This window comes from Schistocerca cancellata, chromosome 4, assembly GCF_023864275.1.
Source record: "Schistocerca cancellata isolate TAMUIC-IGC-003103 chromosome 4, iqSchCanc2.1, whole genome shotgun sequence".
Lineage (NCBI taxonomy): Eukaryota > Metazoa > Arthropoda > Insecta > Orthoptera > Acrididae > Schistocerca > Schistocerca cancellata.
This window is the reverse complement of record NC_064629.1, coordinates 176,284,574-176,306,117: the sequence shown is the minus strand read 5'-3', so window position 1 is coordinate 176,306,117 and position 21,544 is coordinate 176,284,574. Positions and strand designations below refer to the sequence as shown.

At 42.0% G+C, this 21,544-nt stretch overlaps 1 protein-coding gene across 1 annotated transcript in view; it reads right to left on the bottom strand.

Moving 5' to 3' along the window:
* Window positions 1-1,711: 1,711 nt before the first annotated feature.
* The window catches only part of LOC126185184 (growth/differentiation factor 8-like), a 473,270-nt gene continuing 453,437 nt past the window's right edge, over window positions 1,712-21,544 (bottom strand). Inside the window, exons 2-3 of the mRNA XM_049928044.1 lie at window positions 18,690-19,075; window positions 1,712-4,391 (exon numbers count right to left, since the gene is read on the bottom strand). Of these exons, the coding sequence (XP_049784001.1) occupies window positions 4,008-4,391; window positions 18,690-19,075 (770 nt within the window). The 3' untranslated portion in view covers window positions 1,712-4,007. The remainder of the gene's footprint in view (window positions 4,392-18,689; window positions 19,076-21,544) is intronic.

Below are 21,544 nucleotides of genomic sequence, written 5' to 3'. Positions count from 1 at the left end.
AAATGATAATGCGTACTATATCCTAAATCATTAAATTGTTTCAGGCTGTAGCCAGTTTCAATTCTTTGTTTGACTTTTGTGGTTAAGACATTTACTGAATCTGTGTACATATCTACTCTGTAAGGACTAGCAGATGTGATAATTTTGTAGATTTGTGCCAAAGAGCAACTTACATGTATGGATGAAAAAGTGCACGTTCTTCAACTTGAACATCTGGATATGATTGAGAGACATGGCCGAATAATTGTGTTTATACAAAATCCAGTTTGGAAAACAATGATAACTTTTGAGAAATAGCTACTACTCAGATACAACTTCTTTGATGCACGGTGAATATATACATATAAAAATCTGAAAATGTGCATTGAAGGAGGAGGAGGGGGCAGGGAGGGAGAGGGCTGGAGGGGAGAGAGAGAGAGAGAGAGAGATTTTTTTTATCATTAGAGTATATCCCTCAGTTATCTTCAGGTGACTGAATGCCCTTCATAATTTGTATTTGTTGGTTCTAATCTGGAATTTCTATTATCGCAAAAATTCAGTTTCATTTTTATATTCATTTTCATTGTATTTTATCTCAAATATTTATTGTACTTCAAAGTCCATTAATTTTCTCTGGGAGAAGATTTTCATACTTATTACTCTGAATTCTCTACGGCTACGTACCTTACTGCAGCCTGCATTTGGTGTTCTCATACATCCCACAAATGAATAGAATATATATAACATTGTTACATGTTTAGGTACGAAAGAAACAGCTCCTTTCTAGAATTACAATACACTATGAAAGTTCTTCTAAAGGTCAGTGGGTGGTATCTACCTCATTTCCCTCATGGAATTTGAGTGTTGGTTTTGTTAAATCACTGTAATGTCAAGAATTATTCCGATAGATTCTAATATTACTGCAGTGTCAATGTGTGCAATCAGTGAGTAAGAGAAGGGTAATGTTTGTCATCAGTTTGGAAAAAGAAATTATATTCAAAAAGGAGTTGTAATTAACTGTCAACTAAAGTACTAGAGTGATCTGTGCTATCTCAGCACAAGATATTGACACCATTCTGTAGGTAAGCAGCACAACAGCACTCTGATAAAATTCTGACTCTTTGTCACATGTATTAAAATCCAATTTCACAATCCATGTACAGATAACTTAATTGTACTAATGATTTATCTTCCATCACAGGAGAAACACAACCTTACTACAAAGAAAGGTGAAACAACACTGGATAAATAATTACCATAAGCATTTAGCTATAGGCAGTATATTTTCGCCTGTGAAGTTGTATACTTTCTACAAATCTTGTACTTCTTCAGGTAATACTGTATCTTTCCCTCAAAATGCTGTTATGTTGGGGATATTCTTATCCTACTCCTTCCAGTAAGATGTCAGGCACAATATTCTTTGAAAATGTTACCTTTTGCGCTTCCGCTACATTAATGTCTTCATTTTTCTTGCTCATTCTTTTCACTGTGTTTGGAATAGTGTGAAAGTATACTGGAAAAAATATTTCAATGCCACACTTGAATTTACATTGTCTCTTAACATTCATGACAGTACGTGCAGTTAGAGTATTTTTTATTTGCAAAATTTATAAAAAGAATCATCAGAGGAAAATTTGTTGTATATTGTTCTGTGTACTACTGGTGTGTTAAGAACATTCCTTTTGAATAACAGTGGGGGATCATTTTATTAAGCTGTTGATCCTCATGAAAATAGAATTTTACACACATCATTTATTTCTCTACCTTCTGATTTCTTGATATTTTGACTTCACCACAAAATAAATTGTATGGATATTTGAAATTGTACATTGAAGGTTAACTATTTTGGAATATTTTAGTGAGACTGCAATTATTCAGAAATGGAAACTGTGGTAAAAGTTGTAGGAGTCAGTAACACTCTTTCCATCACATTTTTGTTTTCCCAGTGCCAGACTTCTAAAGTTTTATGCCTGGTTAAGTGAAAGCAATATTTTATTTATCACAGTTGAGAATTGTGCTACAACTATTTCTGAAATTGTTTATGGGCCAATTGTTGTTCAGAAAATTTGGTTTGAAAAACATATTAAAACCTAAATGCAGCTTGTAGTTTTATTCTGATGTACAGTCCCACACACCATGCCAGAAATGTGTTATAAAACATATCTGAGTCTGAATAGTTTATATGAAGACACTCATTAATGATAGTGACTGATGGGATGAAAGTCATTCATCTGTTTAATATAGGCTATACTACAGACACAATGATGCAAAGTTAGCAGTACACATAACAATACATTTAATTTTTCACAGACACACGACAACACACAGAAATATCCACCTAGAAACACAGTCAGTTCCTAATAAAACGCAATTCACTAAATGTAACTTTTTTCATATGTAGTTCACGAAACTTAATTTTCAGAATTCTGAATATAACTGCAATTTGTTTGACTTTGGTACTTCAAATAACACATTTTAAATGAACTTAATCTATAAATGTATAATAACTAATTTACTGCTTTCCTACGTGCTAAAAGAGCATAAAGGAAACAAAAGGGTAATCAGGAGGTTAATAAGTATGTAACACATCATGTTGTAGCCTTAAGGTGTTACTGGCTTAATTTATAACCTAAGCAGCATAATATAACTATCAGTATGCTGTACAGGAGAACACAGCCTTGATTGGTATTTCACATTGCTTCAGCCACTTTTGCACTGTGTAATTACATTAGTTTGAGTTCAGAGAACACCATAGTATTTTATTTTATTTTTCTCTTTTTTTGGTAAGCCAGTAAATGAGCTGACCTAATTACACAAAATAATTTTTTTGCAGTGATTTTGATTTGTTATTGACACACTATGAGATTGGGTACACCAATTTCTCAGCTTTGAGGTACATAAAAGATAATTAACTATCAAATACATCCCCCAGTGAAGAAATATCAATGTATAAGTACTAGAATGACAGTCACTAAATACACATTACTAAGAAAGATCTCCGATTAGATCAACACAGGTCTGTCGCCTATTCTGAATTAATATTCATTCATTTAATTCCCGATTACAAATAAATTAATGTAATTAGTCTGACAGATCACATTCTCAATAAAATTGCATTTATTATGACAAGAATTTATTGGTTTCTTTTTGGAAATGCCATCAAACACAAATGCAACCATGTATACAAAAACAATACTTATAATTGTGGCAATATGAAGTCACGTGTACACAAATAAACGGACATTTACAGTGTTTCTTCTATCACATCGGTATTAATATAGACTTGTAACCAAAATTTCATAACTTTTATGGAATACAGATTTTTCTCGGAACTGTGTAACAGTAGCACGCAAGTACTGTCAATACGACATGGTTCACGCTTATCATAAGATACACTAATATTGCAATTTTAAACCTTTCTTTCATTTATTTCGGGGACATTCTCTACATTAAGTAGGATAACGCAGCCTCTGCCTCTAGTCCCCATTATAGAACTGAGAAATTCGTTAAGACTCTTCATTTTGCACATTAAGGTGTAACCACAGCAGTAAAGTGCAATAACAAAGCCGAGATGATCACCAAACAGTGTGAATATTGCTTACGCTACTGTTTCATTTAAGTTTAATAATAATGTTCGCCCTAGACAAGCTTCCAAATTAAGTGCGTAAGGACCATCTATGGACAGAAAGAAAAACTGTCCCTTTCGTTACACAGTTGTATTGGCATTTGTGTATACGTAGTTGCACGATTACAATTGAACGCTCGATTTTTCACAGGTAATACAAAATAATAAAGTAAGTTGGAAATAACATTGAAAATACCCTTTGGAATGTGTCACCAACGCTAAGAAATAAATTATATCTTTTTTTTCCTTCAAAATATTCATTTCGAAATGAGCCGCAAGTTATGGATTTTCACACTTCACATGCCATCGTAAACAGTACCGTTATGAATTTTGAGACGGCTAATATTCGGGCTCATCAATTTTCGACTTGCACAGGAAACAGTTCGTAATTAAAATGTGGCATTTAAGAACATCCACAACGATCAACGACCATTCCAGGCAATAAACCGTAAATGATGTTGTATTCATTGTCGAAGTAGAGCATAGATATGGCCGAGAGTTTCCGCGGGGCGCAGCAGGGTCCTATGCTTCCGGCTGGATTCGCTAGGTGGACAATGTGCGTGTGGGGGAACTTCTGCAGGAAGACGTACGGGCATTCACCAGCACAGTAGTTGGCTTCGTACTTCTTTGGCGCGATAATCCAATCCCAGCCGAACTCTTCAAAGTCGACGGTGAGAGGATATCTGCAACAGCGCGTTTCTTCTGAGCGCTCGTCGCAGTTCAGGCCAACGGTGCGCTTTGAGCGGTGCTTCCTCCCGTCCGCTGTCAGCACTTCAATGAAAGGCACCTGAAACAAATATTACAATACGCTTTGATAACTTTTTCATTCTTTCATCGTGTCTGCAGATTGCATCAGGGACGAGGAACCAGTAAATGAATAACCAACTTACATGAGTGAAGTAAAACTAATAGTGGAAGGTGTATTAACATTTAACTATCATTGAGTTGCTTTACAGCATTTGTGCTTAGACAGGTTCAACATAATATTATTAGCAGAAAACCCGTTCCTTCGAAGAGTTTCTGCTCTTTCAGTAACAAATGGTTCAAATGGCTCTGAGCACTGTGGGACGTAACATCGAGGTCATCAGTCCCCTAAAACTTAGAACTACTTAAACCTAACTAACCTAAGGACAGCACACACATCCATTCCCGAGGCAAGATTCGAAATTGCGACCGTAGCGGTCGCGCGGTTCCAGATTGAAGCGCCTAGAACCGCTCGGTCACAGCGGCCGGCTTTCAGTAACAACAAGTGGTTTCTGTAGATATATTATTAGAGTCTTAATATTTACAGCTCACACTCATAGTTGGAAAAAAGAGCTGCAGTTATCTACAAGACTTAAGAACAAAGATATTATTGATTGTCAAGCTACTATAACAAGTGTTTTCAGACCTGGATCAAGACAATCACATAAAATATGATTTTAATTTTTTTTTAATAGTTATTTCTATGCACGGATCCATTGCTGCAGGAAATTTGTGCTTAGGCTGTTGTTTCATTTTGAAATAAACGCTTTATTGCAATATTTAGCAGTTAGCTGATTCTGTCCCCTTGGGCATTAAAAAGCTACATCACAGTAAAAATTTGTATGTTTATAGTATGATACATTGTGGGGGAAGCAACACTAATACAAGTCACACAACCACGTCTCTAGTTATGTTAATTAGTTAGTTAATGTATTCCAATGTACCTACTTAAAATGACATCATATTTGCTTTTCGCTGTTACTGTTTTTAATTTAGGATTACTATTGCATTTGTACCATTTTCAAGCATAAGATTTTTAACATGCAGTTTGACGTTGAGCAGAGACAACATACTACAAGAGAGTAATCAATGTATTCTAATGTGTTATGTGTGCTATCACAGTGATAAAACAGCATAAGATTATAAAAAGAAATGGCTCTGAGCACTACAGGACTTAACATCTATGGTCATCAGTGCCCTAGAACTTAGAACTACTTAAACCTAACTAACCTAAGGACAGCACACAACACCCAGCCATCACGAGGCAGAGAAAATCCCTGACCCCGCCGGAAATCGAACCCGGGAACCCGGACGTGGGAAGCGAGAACGCTACCGCACGACCACGAGATGAGGGCTAAGATAATCATTTTTACATTTTATATACAGGGTGTTACAAAAAGGTACAGCCAAACTTTCAGGAAACATTCCTCACACACAAATAAAGAAAAGATGTTATGTGGACATGTGTCCGGAAATGCTTAATTTCCATGTTAGAGCTCATTTTAGTTTCGTCAGTATGTACTCTACTTCCTCGATTCACCGCCAGTTGGCCCAATTGAAGGAAGGTAATGATGATTTCGGTGCTTCTGTTGACATGCGACTCATTGCTCTACAGTACTAGCATCAAGCACATCAGTACGTAGCATCAACAGGTTAGTGTTCATCACGAACGTGGTTTTGCAGTCAGTGCAATGTTTACAAATGCGGAGTTGGCAGATGCCCATTTGATGTATGGATTAGCACGGGGCAATAGCCGTGGCGCGGTACGTTTGTATCGAGACAGATTTCCAGAACGAAGGTGTCCCGACAGGAAGACGTTCGAAGCAATTGATCGGCGACTTAGGGAGCACGGAATATTCCAGCCTATGACTCGCGACTGGGGAAGACCTAGAACGACGAGGACACCTGCAATGGACGAGGCAATTCTTCGTGCAGTTGACGATAACCCTAATGTCAGCGTCAGAGAAGTTGCTGCTGTACAAGGTAGCGTTGACCACGTCACTGTATGGAGAGTGCTACGGGAGAACCAGTTGTTTCCGACCATGTACAGCGTGTGTAGGCACTATTAGCAGCTGATTGGCCTCCACGGGTACACTTCTGCGAATGGTTCATCCAACAATGTGTCAATCCTCATTTCAGTGCAAATGTTCTTTTTACGGATCAGGCTTCATTCCAACGTGATCAAATTGTAAATTTTCACAATCAACATGTGTGGGCTGACGAGAATCCGCACGCAATTGTGCAATCACGTCATTAACACCGATTTTCTGTGAACGTTTGGGCAGGCATTGTTGGTGATGTCTCGATTGGGCCCCATGTTCTTCCACCTACGCTCAATGGAGCACGTTATCGTGATTTCATACGGGATACTCTACCTGTGCTGCTAGAACATGTGCCTTTACAAGTACGACACAACATGTGATTCATGCACGATTGAGCTCCTGCACATTTCGGTCGAAGTGTTCGTACGCTTCTCAACAACAGATTCGGTGACCGATGGATTGGTAGAAGCGGACCAATTCCAGGGCCTCCATGATCTCCTGACCTCAACCCTCTTGACTTTCATTTATGGGGGCATTTGAAAGCTCCTGTCTACGCAACCTCGGTGCCAAATGTAGAGACTCTTCGTGCTCGTATTGTGGACGGCTGTGATACAATACGCCATTCTCCAGGGCTGCATCAGCACATCAGGGATTCTATGCGACGTAGGGTGGATGCATGTATCCTCGCTAACGGAGGACATTTTGAACATTTCCTGTAACAAAGTGTTTGAAGTCACGCTGGTACGTTCTGTTGCTGTGTGTTTCCATTCCATGATTAATGTGATTTGAAGAGAAGTAATAAAATGAGCTCTAACATGGAAAGTAAGCGTTTCCGGACACATGTCCACATAACATATTTTCTTTCTTTGTGTGTGAGGAATGTTTCCTGAAAGTTTGGCCGTACCTTTTTGTAACACCCTGTATAGATGTGTCTATTACTACTATGGTTGTGCAAAACTTTAGTTAGGGACGACACCACATACTGGTCTTTTCCCACACTGATGTGTGCAATATAACATATTATATGCTTAACAATTTTTGTTAACATGTAAATTCGTAATGCCCAAAGAGGTGCAATTAACTGATTGCTGATAATGAAGTAAAGTGTTTATTTCAAAATAAAAGAACAATCTACGCAGGAATATGACTTATTTTGTTAGATTTCAGTTTTCTTTTGGATTTTCTTTACTTATTTACGGTTCAGCTGTCAGGTTCGTTTGAACAGCACAGTGCTTTTACAAGCTGTTTTCCTATTTCAGCTGTTACGTTGTTGCCTTTCTCTGACCCAGTTATAGGGAGACATACAGTTCATTGTGAAACTCGGCATTTTTCAACAATGTGAACATTGCCAGAGGTGAAAGAAGTGCAGAGTGAGAGACCGTAGATTGAACGGAAGACCTTTGAATCTGTAATGTGGTACTCCAACACTACAAATTTTTTCTGCCTTCGACCATCTGTAAATGCTTCACGAGTTGTATACCTAGTAAAGAACTGTTGTGCTCAAACCAACGTCAATGCAAATGACCACTCTAATTCGTACACTTGATTAGCGGTGGGCAGGGCACCCGCAGATTTTCGTGTCAGTGGGGAAATACATTTTCCCCAAAAATGTGATTTAGATATTTTGAAACGATGCTATCTTCCCATCATTTTCTCCTTTTAGTTTCTCCAGTGCACTTTTAGCATCTGGTCAATGTTATAAGCATAAACAAGTTGACAACATAATTGAAGTGAAACCTGTTTGTACATTCCCCGTTTTTACGATTTTCCACAATTTACATTAGTTTCTGTTGGTAGCGTTGTAAACACGATGTGCATTTCATGAAATATTTCGCAGAAATTATCTTCTGTACTCCATACTTCGTTAACATTTACGGCCAAAGTACTGCGCCCATCAGAATCTTGCCCTAGCATTTTATCTGATTTAAACCTCGGGCAGATGCAGTAGATTAATGTGTCGGAAATAATGCTCGGGTCCATCCTTATTAAGGTGTAAATCTGAGGCATTCTTTTCTGACAATATTACTGCATGATCAAGAATAACGAGTAGCAAGGGACAGTTGTTCTGTGCCTGCAATAGCCATTTTTTCGTCAGCCAAAATCGAAAACGATTCACTATTAGCGATGATGTTAATCAACCCATTTCTTAGTACTTTGGTGAATGCATCAACTAAATCATTTTGGATTCTATGAGAAATACAGGTGGAATTTTTAGGGGCATTTTCAAAATGTATCCACAGTATTTCGTTACATAACTGTATTCTAAAATGCAATAAATCAACAAAAAACAGCACCTGATTCTGTTTTTGCCTCTTAAAGACAAGTCATAGAAAGCACAAAGCATTACGCAAGAGACTGCTGATTTCTGCTAAGTGCAGTTACGCGGTCCAGTCGCATTAATGTGACAACCGCCAATGTTCGACGTCAACATGCAATAACCACTCGCAGACGGCAGGTGGCACCACTAGCAGTGTTGCGTATACACTACTGGTCATTAAAATTGCTACACCACGAAGATGACGTGCTACAGACGCGAAATTTAACCGACAGGAAGAAGATGCTGTGATATGCAAATGATTACCTTTTCAGAGCATTCACACATGGTTGGCGCCGGTGGCGACACCTACAACGTTCTGATATGAGGACAGTTCCCAACCGATTTCTCATACACAAACAGCAGTTGACAGGCGTTGCCTGGTGAAACGTTGTTGTGATGTCTCGTGTAAGCAGGAGAAATGCGTACCATCACGTTTCCGACTTTGCTAAAGACCGGATTGTAGCCTATCGCGATTACGGTTTATCGTATCGCGATGTTGCTGCTCGCGTTGGTCGAGATCCAATGACTGTTAGCAGAATATGGAATCGGTGGGTTCAGGAGGGTAATACTGAACTCCGTGCTGGATATAAACGGCCTCGTATCACTAGCAGTCGAGATGGCAGGCATCTTATCCGCATGGCTGTAACGGATCGTGCAGCCACTTCTCGACCTCTGAGTCAACAGATGCGGACGTCCGCAAGATAACAACCATCTTCACGAACAGTTCGAAGACGTTTGCAGCAGCATGGACTATCAGCTCGGACACCGTAGCTGCGGTTACCCTTGACGCTGAATCACAGAGAGGAGCGCCTGCGACGGTGTACTCAACGACGAACCTGGGTGCACGAATGGCAAAACGCCATTTTTTTCGGATGAAGCCAGGTTCTGTTTACAGCATCATGATGGTCGCATCCGTGTTTGGCGACATCGCGGTGAACGCACATTGGAAGCGTGTATTCGTCATCGCCATACTGGCGTATCACCCGGCGTGATGGTATGGGGTTCCATTGGTTACACGTCTCGGTCACCTCTTGTTCACACTGACGGCACTTTGAACAGTGGACTTTAAATTTCAGATGTGTTACGACCCGTGGCTGTACCCTTCATTCGATCCCTGTGAAACCCTACATTTCAGCAGGATAATGCAAGACCACATGTTGCAGGTACTGTACGGGCCTTTCTGGATACAGAAAATGTTCGACTGCTGCCCCGGCTAGCACATTCTCCAGATCTCTCACCAATTGAAAACGTCTGGTCAATGGTGGCCGAGCAACTGGCTCGTCGCAATACGCCAGTCACTACTCTTGATGAACTGTGGTATCGTGTTGAAGCTGCATGGGCAACTGTACCTGTACACGCCATCCAAGCTCTGATTTACTCAGCCGGCCGCGGTGGTCTCGCGGTTCTAGGCGCGCAGTCCGGAACCGTGCGACTGCTACGGTCGCAAGTTCGAATCCTGCCTCGGGCATGGATGTGTGTGATGTCCTTAGGTTAGTTAGGTTTAAGTAATTCTAAGTTCTAGGGGACTGATGACCACAGCTGTTAAGTCCCATAGTGCTCAGAGCCAGCCTCTGTTTGACTCAATGCCCAGACTATCAAGGCCGTTATTACGGCTAGAGGTGGTTGTCCTGGGTACTGATTTCTCAGGATCTATGCACCCAAATTGCGTGAAAATGTAATGACATGTCAGTTGTAGTATAATATATTTGTCCAACGAATACCCGTTTATCATCTGCACTTTTTCTTGGTGTAGCAATTTTAGTGGCCAATAGTGTATCTCAAATAACAGGTAAAAGGTTGCGTGACAATACATATACACTGCTCAGCACAATTAAAGGGGCACTTTTTTGAAAACTAGTAATTATCTCCCATTACGACGCGGAAGTTTGAAATTTGTGCGAAACTGTGACGCCATGCGACGTCTCGCCCTAGCACAGTGATGTTTCAAACAACAAGATGTCGACACATGCGGTAAAACCGCCAGGGCTCAGAAGTTCATGTTAGGTGTAAGGAGGTTATTGATGTCACACTGGCACCAAATTTCACCATAAATCTGCCCGACGCCACCGTGGACGTGCCATAATATGATGGGAACGTCGTCACACTGCCCCTTATCCACATTTCACACCTTCTTTTCAACTGCGATAGTGGTCAGAACCGTGGCTCCCAGCGTTGAAATCACGCGGATTTCTTATGGATGAGCGAGGAAAACATTTCAGACTCACCACCACTCAGAATCAACACGAAAAGGTCTCAGGAGGTGGCATAAAAAGCGTCAGTGAAACTATGCCTTCCCTTGGGACGTTGATTCCCACACATTTCGTGACCGAAAGCCGAAGCCAAAAGGAAACTGAACATCACCTGGAGAGGAGAACAACTACTCCACTGCGAAGCTCCTAAATACCTTGGGGTGAAGATGGACCGTTCCCTCGCGTTCAAAGCCCACTGTGAAGAAATGAGCCTCAAAGTAAAAGCGCGGAACAACATCATCAGCAAACTTACAGAAACCATTGGGGTGCCCAGCCAAAAGTGCTTAGAACATCTGCCTTGGTACTATGTTTCTCCGCCGCAGAATACGCAGCACCCGTCTGGAAAAACTCTGCACAAGCTAAACGTGTAGGTACAGCCCTGAACGAGACATGACGCATTGTTACAGGCTGCTTACGACCTACTCCTGTCAATAAGCTGTACCAAATTATGGGTATAGCACCGCCACGCATTCGAAGGCAAGCTGCAACAGAAGTGTAGAAGAAAAAACGAGAAATCGACCCTAGACATCCTTTGTTCGGACATGCTCAACAGAAAACTATGGAAATTCGTTCATCTCCCAGAACTCGCATAGAGGCGCTTTGGCGAGACTCCCTAGCTGAAGACAATCACATAACGGTCAAGCAGGAAGTAGCCGAAGGTTCACACCTGCTATACGTTACCTAGAAGACTCTGAACAGACTGCGAGTTGGGGTGTGAAGGTGCAAAACCAACCTCAGGAAGTGGGGCTTCAGTAATGAGGAGGAAACTTGTCAGTGTGGTGACGTACAGGACAAACATCTGCTAGTCTGCAGGAACCTACCGGCTGCATGAACTATCTGCGATCTTGCAGCAGCCAGCGAAACTGCTGTGATAACCGCCGAATACTGGGCCCGTCAAAACATATAATCATCTTTCTGCTTGTTTCTCTGCTGCTTGTCTGTATCTATTATTGAATCTGTGTCATAAATGCTACTGTACCGGTACATATTTAATTTTGCAAATTTGTTATGTGACTCAATACTTATTAGTTTTTGTAATTATTTTATGTCCTGGACTCAAAAAATAAATAAATTAATTAACGTGTGAGCTTGCATTGTTAATCGCTTAAATATGGTACCTAGACAAACGTATTCCCGAAGTTTCATTACTATACATTAATAATTTTTTGATGCTGCGATTTTTTTCCGTCTGTGTAGTATACAGCGTGTCTCTCCTAAGAGTCGTAAGGAGCATTATCCCTAGTTTTTCAGCATGTATTTGTAATGTCGTTTTCGCATTGTATAGCTGGAGTCGGCGCAAACAAATAGCGGTCATAAGGTCTTTCATGCGACGCCCAGTCTCGACGGGAAGCGTCGGTTTGTTTCGCGTTACAAATTAATGATGTTTAGAGCGGAATTTTACGTGCCCACTCGATAGAGCAGTCCCAGACTAATCTAGCGCGATGTTTGTTTCATTTATATGTATTAACAGGAATAGTAAAACACGAAGAATAACCAGGAATCCCACAGCGACTTACAAGGGAACCTCCCCATCGCACCCCCCTCAGATTTAGTTATAAGTTGGCACAGTGGATAGGCCTTGAAAAACTGAACACAGATCAATCGAGAAAACAGGAAGAAGTTGTGTGGATCTATGAAAAAATAAGCAAAATATACAAACTGAGTAGCCCATGCCTAATATAGACAACATCAAGGAGAGGGTGAACTCAGGAGTGCCGTGGTCCCGTGGTTGGCGTGAGCAGCTGGGGAACAAGAGGTCCTTGGTTCAAGTCTTCCCTCGAGTGAAAAGTTTAATTTTTTATTTTCAGTTTATGTGACAAACTCTTATGTTTTCATCTCTTTTTTGGGAGTGATTATCACATCCACAAGAAAACCTAAATCGGGCAAGGTAGAAGAATCCTTTTACCCATTCGCCAAGTGTACAAGTTAGGTGGGTAGACAACATATTCCTGTCATGTGACGCACATGCCGTCACCAGTGGCGTATAGAATATATCAGACGTGTTTTCCTGTGAGGAATCGGTTGACCTATGACCTTGCGATCAAATGTTTTCGGTTCCCATTGGAGAGGCACGTCCTTTCGTCTACTAATAGCACGGTTTTGCGGTGCGGTCGCAAAACACAGACACTAAACTTACTACAGTGAACAGAGACGTCAATGAACGAACGGACAGATCATAACTTTGCGAAAATAAAGAAAGTGAACTTCTCACTCGAGGGAAGACTTGAACCAAGGACCTCTCGTTCCGCAGCTGCTCACGCTAACCACGAGACCAAGGCGCTCCTTAGCTCACACCCTCCTTTATGTTGCTTATCTTACACAAGGACTACTCAGTTTGTATATTTTGCTTTTTTTTCATAGTTTCACACAACTTCTTCCTGTTTTCTCGAGTGATCTGTGTTCAGTTTTTCAAGGCCTATCCACTGTGCCAACTTATAACTAAATCTGAGGGGGGTGCGATGGGGAGGTTCCCTTGTTAGTTGCGCTGCATGCATGTTGGTAGCAGTCAGCGTGGCCCATTTCAGTGCTGTCACTGCTGGAGCAGTAGTTATTCTTCTAGTTCTACTGTCCCTGTTAATACATATCGATAAAACAAATATCGCAATAAAATAATCTGGGGCCGCTCTATGGAATGGACATGTAAAACTCTTCTTTAAAAATAATTTAGTTTGTAATTGGAAACAAACTGACGCTTTCCGTTGGTACTGAGCGCTAAACGAAAGATATGATCAGCACTATTTGTTTGGGCTGATCCTAGCTATACAATGCAAAAACAAAATTGCAAATATCAGTTGAAACAGCAGAGAAAATGCGCCTGACGAATCTCAGGAGAGAGATCCTGCCGCGCGGAATGGCCGTGCTGTTTGAGGCGCCATGTCAAGGATAACACGGCCTCTCCCGCCAGAGGCTTTTTGCGGATGATGCTGTAGTGTATCGAGAGGTTGTAACAATGGAAAATTGTACTGAAGTGCAGGAGGATCTACAACGAATTGACGCATGGTGCAGGGAATGGCAATTGAATCTCAATGTAGACAAGTGTAATGTGCTGCGAATACATAGAAAGAAAGATCCTTTATCATTTAGCTACAATATAGCAGGTCAGCAACTGGAAGCAGTTAATTCCATAAATTATCTGGGAGGAGGTATTAGGAGTGATTTAAAATGGAATAACCATATAAAATTAATCGTCGGTAAAGCAGGTTTAACATCAGAAGAGGCACAAATGTTAGCCCTGAATAGGGGATCATGGATGAACTGTATAAGGGGGGGCTATGCTCCAGACTGAACGCTGAAAGGCATAATCAGTCTTAAATGAAGGTGATGATGATGATGATGAAGCAGACGCCAGATTGAGATTCATTGGAAAAATTCTAAGGAAATGCAGTCCGAAAACAAAGGAAGTAGGTTACAGTACACTTGTTCGCCCACTGCTCACTGCTTGAATACTGGTCACCGGTGTGGGATCCGTACCAGATAGGGTTGATAGAAGAGATAGAGAAGATCCAACGGAGAGCAGCGCGCTTCGTTACAAGATCATTTAGTAATCGCGAAAGCGTTACGGAGATGATAGATAAAGTGCAGTGGAAGACTCTGCAAGAGAGACGCTCAGTAGCTCGCTACGGGCTTTTGCTGAAGTTTCGAGAACATACCGGTACCTTCACCGAGGAGTCAAGCGGTATATTGCTCCCTCCTACGTATATCTCGCGAAGAGACTATGAGGATAAAATCAGAGAGATTAGAGCCCACACAGAGGCATACCGACAATCTTTCTCTCTACGAACAATATGAGACTGGAATAGAAGGGAGAACCGATAGAGGTACTCAAGGTACCCTTCGCCACACACCGTCAGGTGGCTTGCGGAGTATGGATGTGGATGTAGATGTAGGTTCGAGTTCTCCCTTGGGCATGGGTATGTGTGTTGTTCTTAACATAAGTTAGTTTAAGTAGTGTGTAAGTCTAGGGACCGATGACCACAGCAGTTTGGTCCCTTACGAATTCATTCACAACTGAACAGTTAAACAGACACCCTGTATTGCTCCTCCAATGACAGAACGCCTGGATTGCGTTGCATTTGTTGACACAAAAGGATGTGACGAGAGACCATTACAGCCTCCCACTCGACAAATAAATGGGATCAAAACGGAAGAATCTGTCTGAAAATGAATTACTAGTGATGGATTTGAAGAACAGGGAGGGGGAAGAGGGGGGGATGGGGGATGAAAAATGCAAAAATATAATCGATAAATAAAGGTTTCCGGTATCAATCCATTAGCACACTTGATGATGTCAGCTCTGTTTACAGTCCAAATATCAAAATATAATGGCGTACAGGAAAGTAATATCTTCGAATTTTTATGTGAAACCTCTTAAAGCTTTTTAAGTAAAACAAACGTTTTTAACATACGCCATGTCAGAAAAAGTGGTCTCCAAAACGAATGCAGAAATTAAACCAGCTAATATGACAGGAGACGCAGCTGTCACCAGAACGTAGAACGAGGAACACGAAGCACTGGCACTAATGCCTAGGATAAATCATCCTTTCCCAAAGCCATCTTTTAGTCTATAAATACAGAAAGAACGACAAAAATGGTCTACTTGTAATTATTACAATGTTACCACTTCTGATGCTTTTTTTTTCAACAAAAGCGAGACGCATCTATATTAAAGGGCTTTTGAACTTGTGCGCTTAAGACACAGAGAACCCGAACTAACAACTGTTTCACCAAGCTGAGCATGGTGCTGAAGTTATATGCAGCGTCTGTGCAGAGTGTTATTAATTTAGCCCCTGACCTTTTCATATGAGAGACGACTCTAGGCTACTACAGTATTCAGATGAAAATTATCGAGTTGTAATGCGAGGGCATGGTTGGGTAGACGGTTGCAGAATTTGCCGAGACTATCCATACGCTGCTGATTCATAACGCCAAACTACCACTACGTAGGATTATTACCCAGACTTAATTTCTGCCTGTGAAAGAATTACTCAACAGTGGGTGAATAGCATTAACACCTCTGTATCCCACACACAACACAGACCCGTTATATATCAATTATTCACAGCAAAATCCCCTATGCTCACATCTTTCTGCCACAACTTAATTTCTTTGCCAACTGACTGTCACGCCGTTGTTGAGGCAAGAAACAAGTGTTATGATGTACCACACCATCATTCACGCCCACCTCACGCTTTGTGGATGTGTCACAATTTATGAGAATGAAAGTAGATTTTATCTACAGCATGATTCCGTGATGATGGTAAAAATTTCAGGGCAGATGGAGATATGTAATTATATGAATTTGTAGTAGCTCAGGGAGCCTGTTCCAGAAACGACCTCGTCGAAAGTAAGTTATTAGCGAATATCGTTCTAATACCTCTGATAGTGGCCCTCTTCTATTGCAGGCTCTTTGCTTTCCATATTTTGAGAGGTGGAAGTATGGACTGAAACAAGACAAAAAATACAGTAAACATGGCCTCTTAAAGTCAGCGCTGTGAACACTTGTTCACCTTTGCTGCTTTGAAACGAATCTCTTCCACAGCGCAAGCGCTCAAGAGCCCTTAAGGTATGCATTTTAGAGTTCGTATTTGCTACACAAGCTTTTCTTGTTTTGGTCCATACTACCTTCTCCCTAAATATCGATCGGAAAGAGCTTGGATTAGAAGAGATTCAATGTCAGAATGATTTTCGCTGGTAACTTTCGACTCGGTCGTTTCAGGACCAGGGTCCGTTACCTCAAATTGATATATTTACCATTCTCTATCATCTCTGAGAGTTTGTAAAATCATCTTCTTCTGTCAGCCTATCTGATTGCTTATTTCGCCTTTGTTCTGAAGATAAATTCTTCAGGTAAATACGAATATTCCGTATGGCGAACATCTGATATTTCTATTGTTCTAACTGCACCATTCAAAAAATAGTGCAAATGAGCGACAGAAAAGCGCCTATCAACTAATAAATAATAATTAGTGAAGTCTGGCGAGCTCTTTCAGTCAACTGATGATTAGGAAAGGCTACTTTTTTTTTTTACCTACATTCCATTGCAGTATGAATTCAATGGTTTCGTAGGACTCCGTTATTTAAATTCGTTGTCGTTGTTTTTAACTGAAACATAAGAGGAGAGAAAACATATGACCTTAAACATACTTTTGCAGTGGGCTTTGAATCTATGGACACAGATGTAGGATCACACAGCCAGTGTGGCGTCGAGAATGTGCACAAATGAACACTGACTGCGCTGGGACACATAAGAAAGCACAATCACACTGTATTCTGGTGAAGTAAAAAGTGTTTCACTACGTTATTTGTGAAAAATACTTGTTATAGTTACTTGTGCATCACAACACCTCAGCATTATGCGGAGAATGGAAGTACTTGCCACACAAAAACGTAAGTAAAAACGAATATAGACGCGAAAACATAGCGAAAAACTGAATTACATTCTAGAAGATAGGTTAACTCCTAGAGAAAAAAAAAATTCTCATCAACATCGTTAGGTTGCAGATGATAAGCTACCTATAGTAATTAACACACAAATGATCCAGAAAATTCATGCACACCAAATGTAAAGATATTTACAAAAGAAGAGCACTATGGGACTTAACATCTGAGGCCTTCAGTCCCCTAGACTTAAAACTACTTAAACCTAACTAACCTAAGGATATCACACACATCCATGTCCGAAGCAGGATTCGAACCTGCGACCGCAGCGGTCGCGTGACTCCAGACTGTAGCGCCTAGAACCGCTCGGCCACTCAGGCCGGCAACGATCTGTTCAAATGGCTCTGAGCACTATGTGACTTAAGAGCGGGGGTCATCAGTCCCCTAGAACTTAGAACTACTTAAACCTAACTAACCTAAGGACATCACACACATCCATGCCCGCGGCAGGATTCGAGCCTGCGACCGTAGCGGTCGCGCTGTTCCAGACTGAAGCGCCTAGAACCGCTCGGCCACTCCGGCCAGCGAAACGATCTGTTGTTTGAACTAAAAATGCACATAATTTTATAATCATTTAACAAAAATATTCACACTGCAGAATGAATAAAAACGAAAACCCACTGATGATGGCACAGTGGTGCCGAAACATGTTTGGGTACTGGGAAAAACTATTTTGCGTGACTAGCGGACCTCACCTCCAACAATTTTAACTGCAAACACGGCCAATACAAGGAGCTGCATATCAAAATGATGGATAAAAGGACGGAAATGATGATTGTGTTGATCTCGATTCCAATTTTCTGTACAGGTTCCGGAACTCTCGGAACCGAGGTGATGCAAAACTTTTTTTGATGTGCGTATTGATTTGGGTTGCACTCAAAAAAAAAAAAAAAAAAAAAAAAAAAAAAAAAAAAAAAAAAAGGAATTGCTCTGAGCACTATGGGACTAAACTTCTAAGGTCATCAGTCCCCTAGAACTTAGAACCACTTAAACCTAACTAACCTAAGGATATCACACAAATCCATGCCCGAGGCGCAGGATTCGAACCTACGACCGTGGCGGCCGCGTGGTTCCAGACTGTAGCGCCTAGAACCGCTCGGCCACCCCGGCCGGCTGCACTCAAACAGCTGGATCTCTTTAAGCAATAAAAATTGGATACACGTTTTAGGGAATATGTCATCCGAATTAGCTTATACTACCATCTGGTCCATAAAGACCTTGTGGACAGTGGAATGGAATAGGAAAGGAAACCGGTAGTACTGGTACGATGCAGGTGTAGAGTAGTGGAAACTGACCCGCGAGCCGTCGTCCTGGTCGGCGGTGGTGACGACGAGCTGCCTGCCGGCGCTGTCCACGGCCTGCACGACGATGCCGTGGTTCTCGCGCGGGAAGCGGAACCAGTGGGCCACCACCTTCTGCATTTCGATGGCGTACCAGTGCGGCAGCTGCAGCGACACGTGGTTCTTGACGTAGACCACCTCGAGCATGGGCGACTCCTGCTGCTGCGGGTTGCTCAGCACGCGCATCACGGTCACGTTGACGCTGCCGCTGCTGCGGCCGCCGCCGGCGTCGCGCAGGTACAGGTACAGCGTCGCGTTCGTCACCACGTTGCGCATCACCTTCTCCGAGAAGCGGAACATCTGCACGTCGTGGCTGCGCCGGCCGTACGGCAGCTTCGTGTCTGCAACAGCGGCGTCACCATTATAGCCAGGGCTCTCTACACTAAACCTATTCGTACATACCACGTAGGTCGTCGAGTGCACTGAAAGCAGCTAGACAGTTTACAATATTTTCTACACTACTGGCCCTCAAAATTGCTACACCAAGGAGAAATGCAGATGATAAACGGGTATTCATTGGACAAATATATCATACTAGAACTGACATGTGATTACATTTACACGCAATTTGCAAAGATACTGAGAAATCAGTATCCAGAACAACCGCCTCTGGCCGTAATAACGGCCTTGATACGCCTGGACATTGAGTCAAACAGAGCTTGGATGGTGTGTACAGCTACAGCTGCCCATGCACCTTCAACACGATACCACAGTTCATTAAGAGTAGTGACTGGCGTATTGTGACGAACCAGTTGCTCGGCCACCATTGACCAGACGTTTTCAATTGGTGAGAGATCTGAAGAATGTGCTGGCCAGGGCAGCAGTCGAACATTTCTGTATCCAGAAAGGCCCGTACAGGACCTGTAACATGCGGTTGTCCATTATCCTGCTGAAATGTAGGGTTTCGCAGGGATCGAATGAAGGGTACAGCCACGCATCGTAACACATCTGAAATGTAAAGTCCATTGTTCAAAGTGCCGTCAATGCGAACAAGAGGTGACCGAGACGTGTAACCAATGGCACCCTATACGATCACGCCAGGTGATACGCCAGTATGGCGATGACGAATACACGTTTCCTATGTGCGTTCACCGCGATGTCTCCAAACACGGATGCGACCATCATGATGCTGTAAACAGAACTTGGATTCATCCGAAAAAATGACGTTTTGCCATTCGTGCAACCAGGTTCGTCGTTGAGTACACCATTGCAGGCGCTCCTGTCTGTGATGCAGCATCAAGGGTTACCGCAGCCATGGTCTCCGAGCTGATAGTCCATGCTACTGCAAACGTCGTCGAACTGTTCGTACACATGGTTGTTGTCTTGCAAACGTCTCCATCTGTTAACTCAGGGATCGAGATGTGACTGCACGATCCGTTACAGCCATGCGGATAACATGCCTGTCATCCTGACTGCTAGGGATACGAGGCCGTTGGGATCCAGCACGGCGTTCCGTATTTCCCTCATGAACCCACCGATTCCATGTTCTGCTAACAGTCATTGGATCTAGACCAAAGCGAGCAGCAATGTCGCGGTACGATAAACCGCAATCGCGATAGGCTACAATCCGACCTTTATCAAATTCGGAAAAGTGATGGTACGCATTTCTCCTCCTTACACGAGGCATCACAACAACGTTTCACCAGGCAACGCCGGACAACTGCTCTTTGTGTATGAGAAATCGGTTGGAAACTCTCCTCACGTCAGCACGTAGTAGGTGTCGCCACCGGCGCCAACCTAGTTTGGATGCTCTGAAAAACTAATCATTTGCATATACAGCATCTTCTTCCTGTCGGTTAAATTTCGCGTCTGTAGCACGTCATCTTCGTGGTGTAGTAATTTTAATGGCTACAGTGGAACCTCACGTAACCGGACTAAAAGGAGCGGATTTCGAAAACCCGGAAATTCGGAAAAAATTTATACACCGGGAACACAGACTACATTTTCTTTGTCATAAGTGTCTATATCTTCTTCTCGGCAGTTTTCAAAACTTGTCGAAGTTGACCGACCAGAACTTTACTGCAGATTCATGATGCTTTTCATTTTCCTCCATTTACTCCCCCTCTTCCTTCCTCACATAAAAATACATTATTTTCTGTTCCTCAGTTACATCTTTCACCTCACTTCCTATTACAATTCCGTCAATTTCTCCCTTATTTTCTAACCCTAATCCATCTTCACTGCTATTCCATTCGTTTTACATTTTAACACTTGCACACTCGCAACGTTCCATGCTCCGGCCCTGCATCCTCAAAGATTTCGACTTCCATATTATTCTCTCTTTCGCCAGTTGCTCGATTAAAGATTAAGGAAACAACTGCTTCCGCCTTATGCTGCCTATTTAAATTATCTGCACTCTTGCCAGAAAAGCCTTTCCAGAACAAACGTGTACATTCGTGGCTTCTGAATCACTTCATCGGTTAGGAACAGATTGAGCGCTCGGATTTATGGAATCATATGACAACGTGCTCAAATTATTTTCACGTGACACAAAAATTATGCATTATTTTATTGTCAACTTTGGCGAGCTATTGGAAAACACGGTGAGTTTTAAACGCTAAAGTAATGAGTATGTTCCTTTGAACCAGAATGGTATGTCATGTATGTACGAGACGACCATCCTAGACCGAGCGGGGTGGCGTAGTGGCTAGCACACAAGACTCGCGTTCGGGAGGACGACGGTTCTAACTCCCGTCCGGCTCTCCTGATTTTGGTTTCCCGTGATTTCCCTAAATCGCTTCAGCCAAATACCGGGATGGTTCCTTTGACAGGGCACAGCTGACTTGCTTCACTAATCTGATGGGACCGAC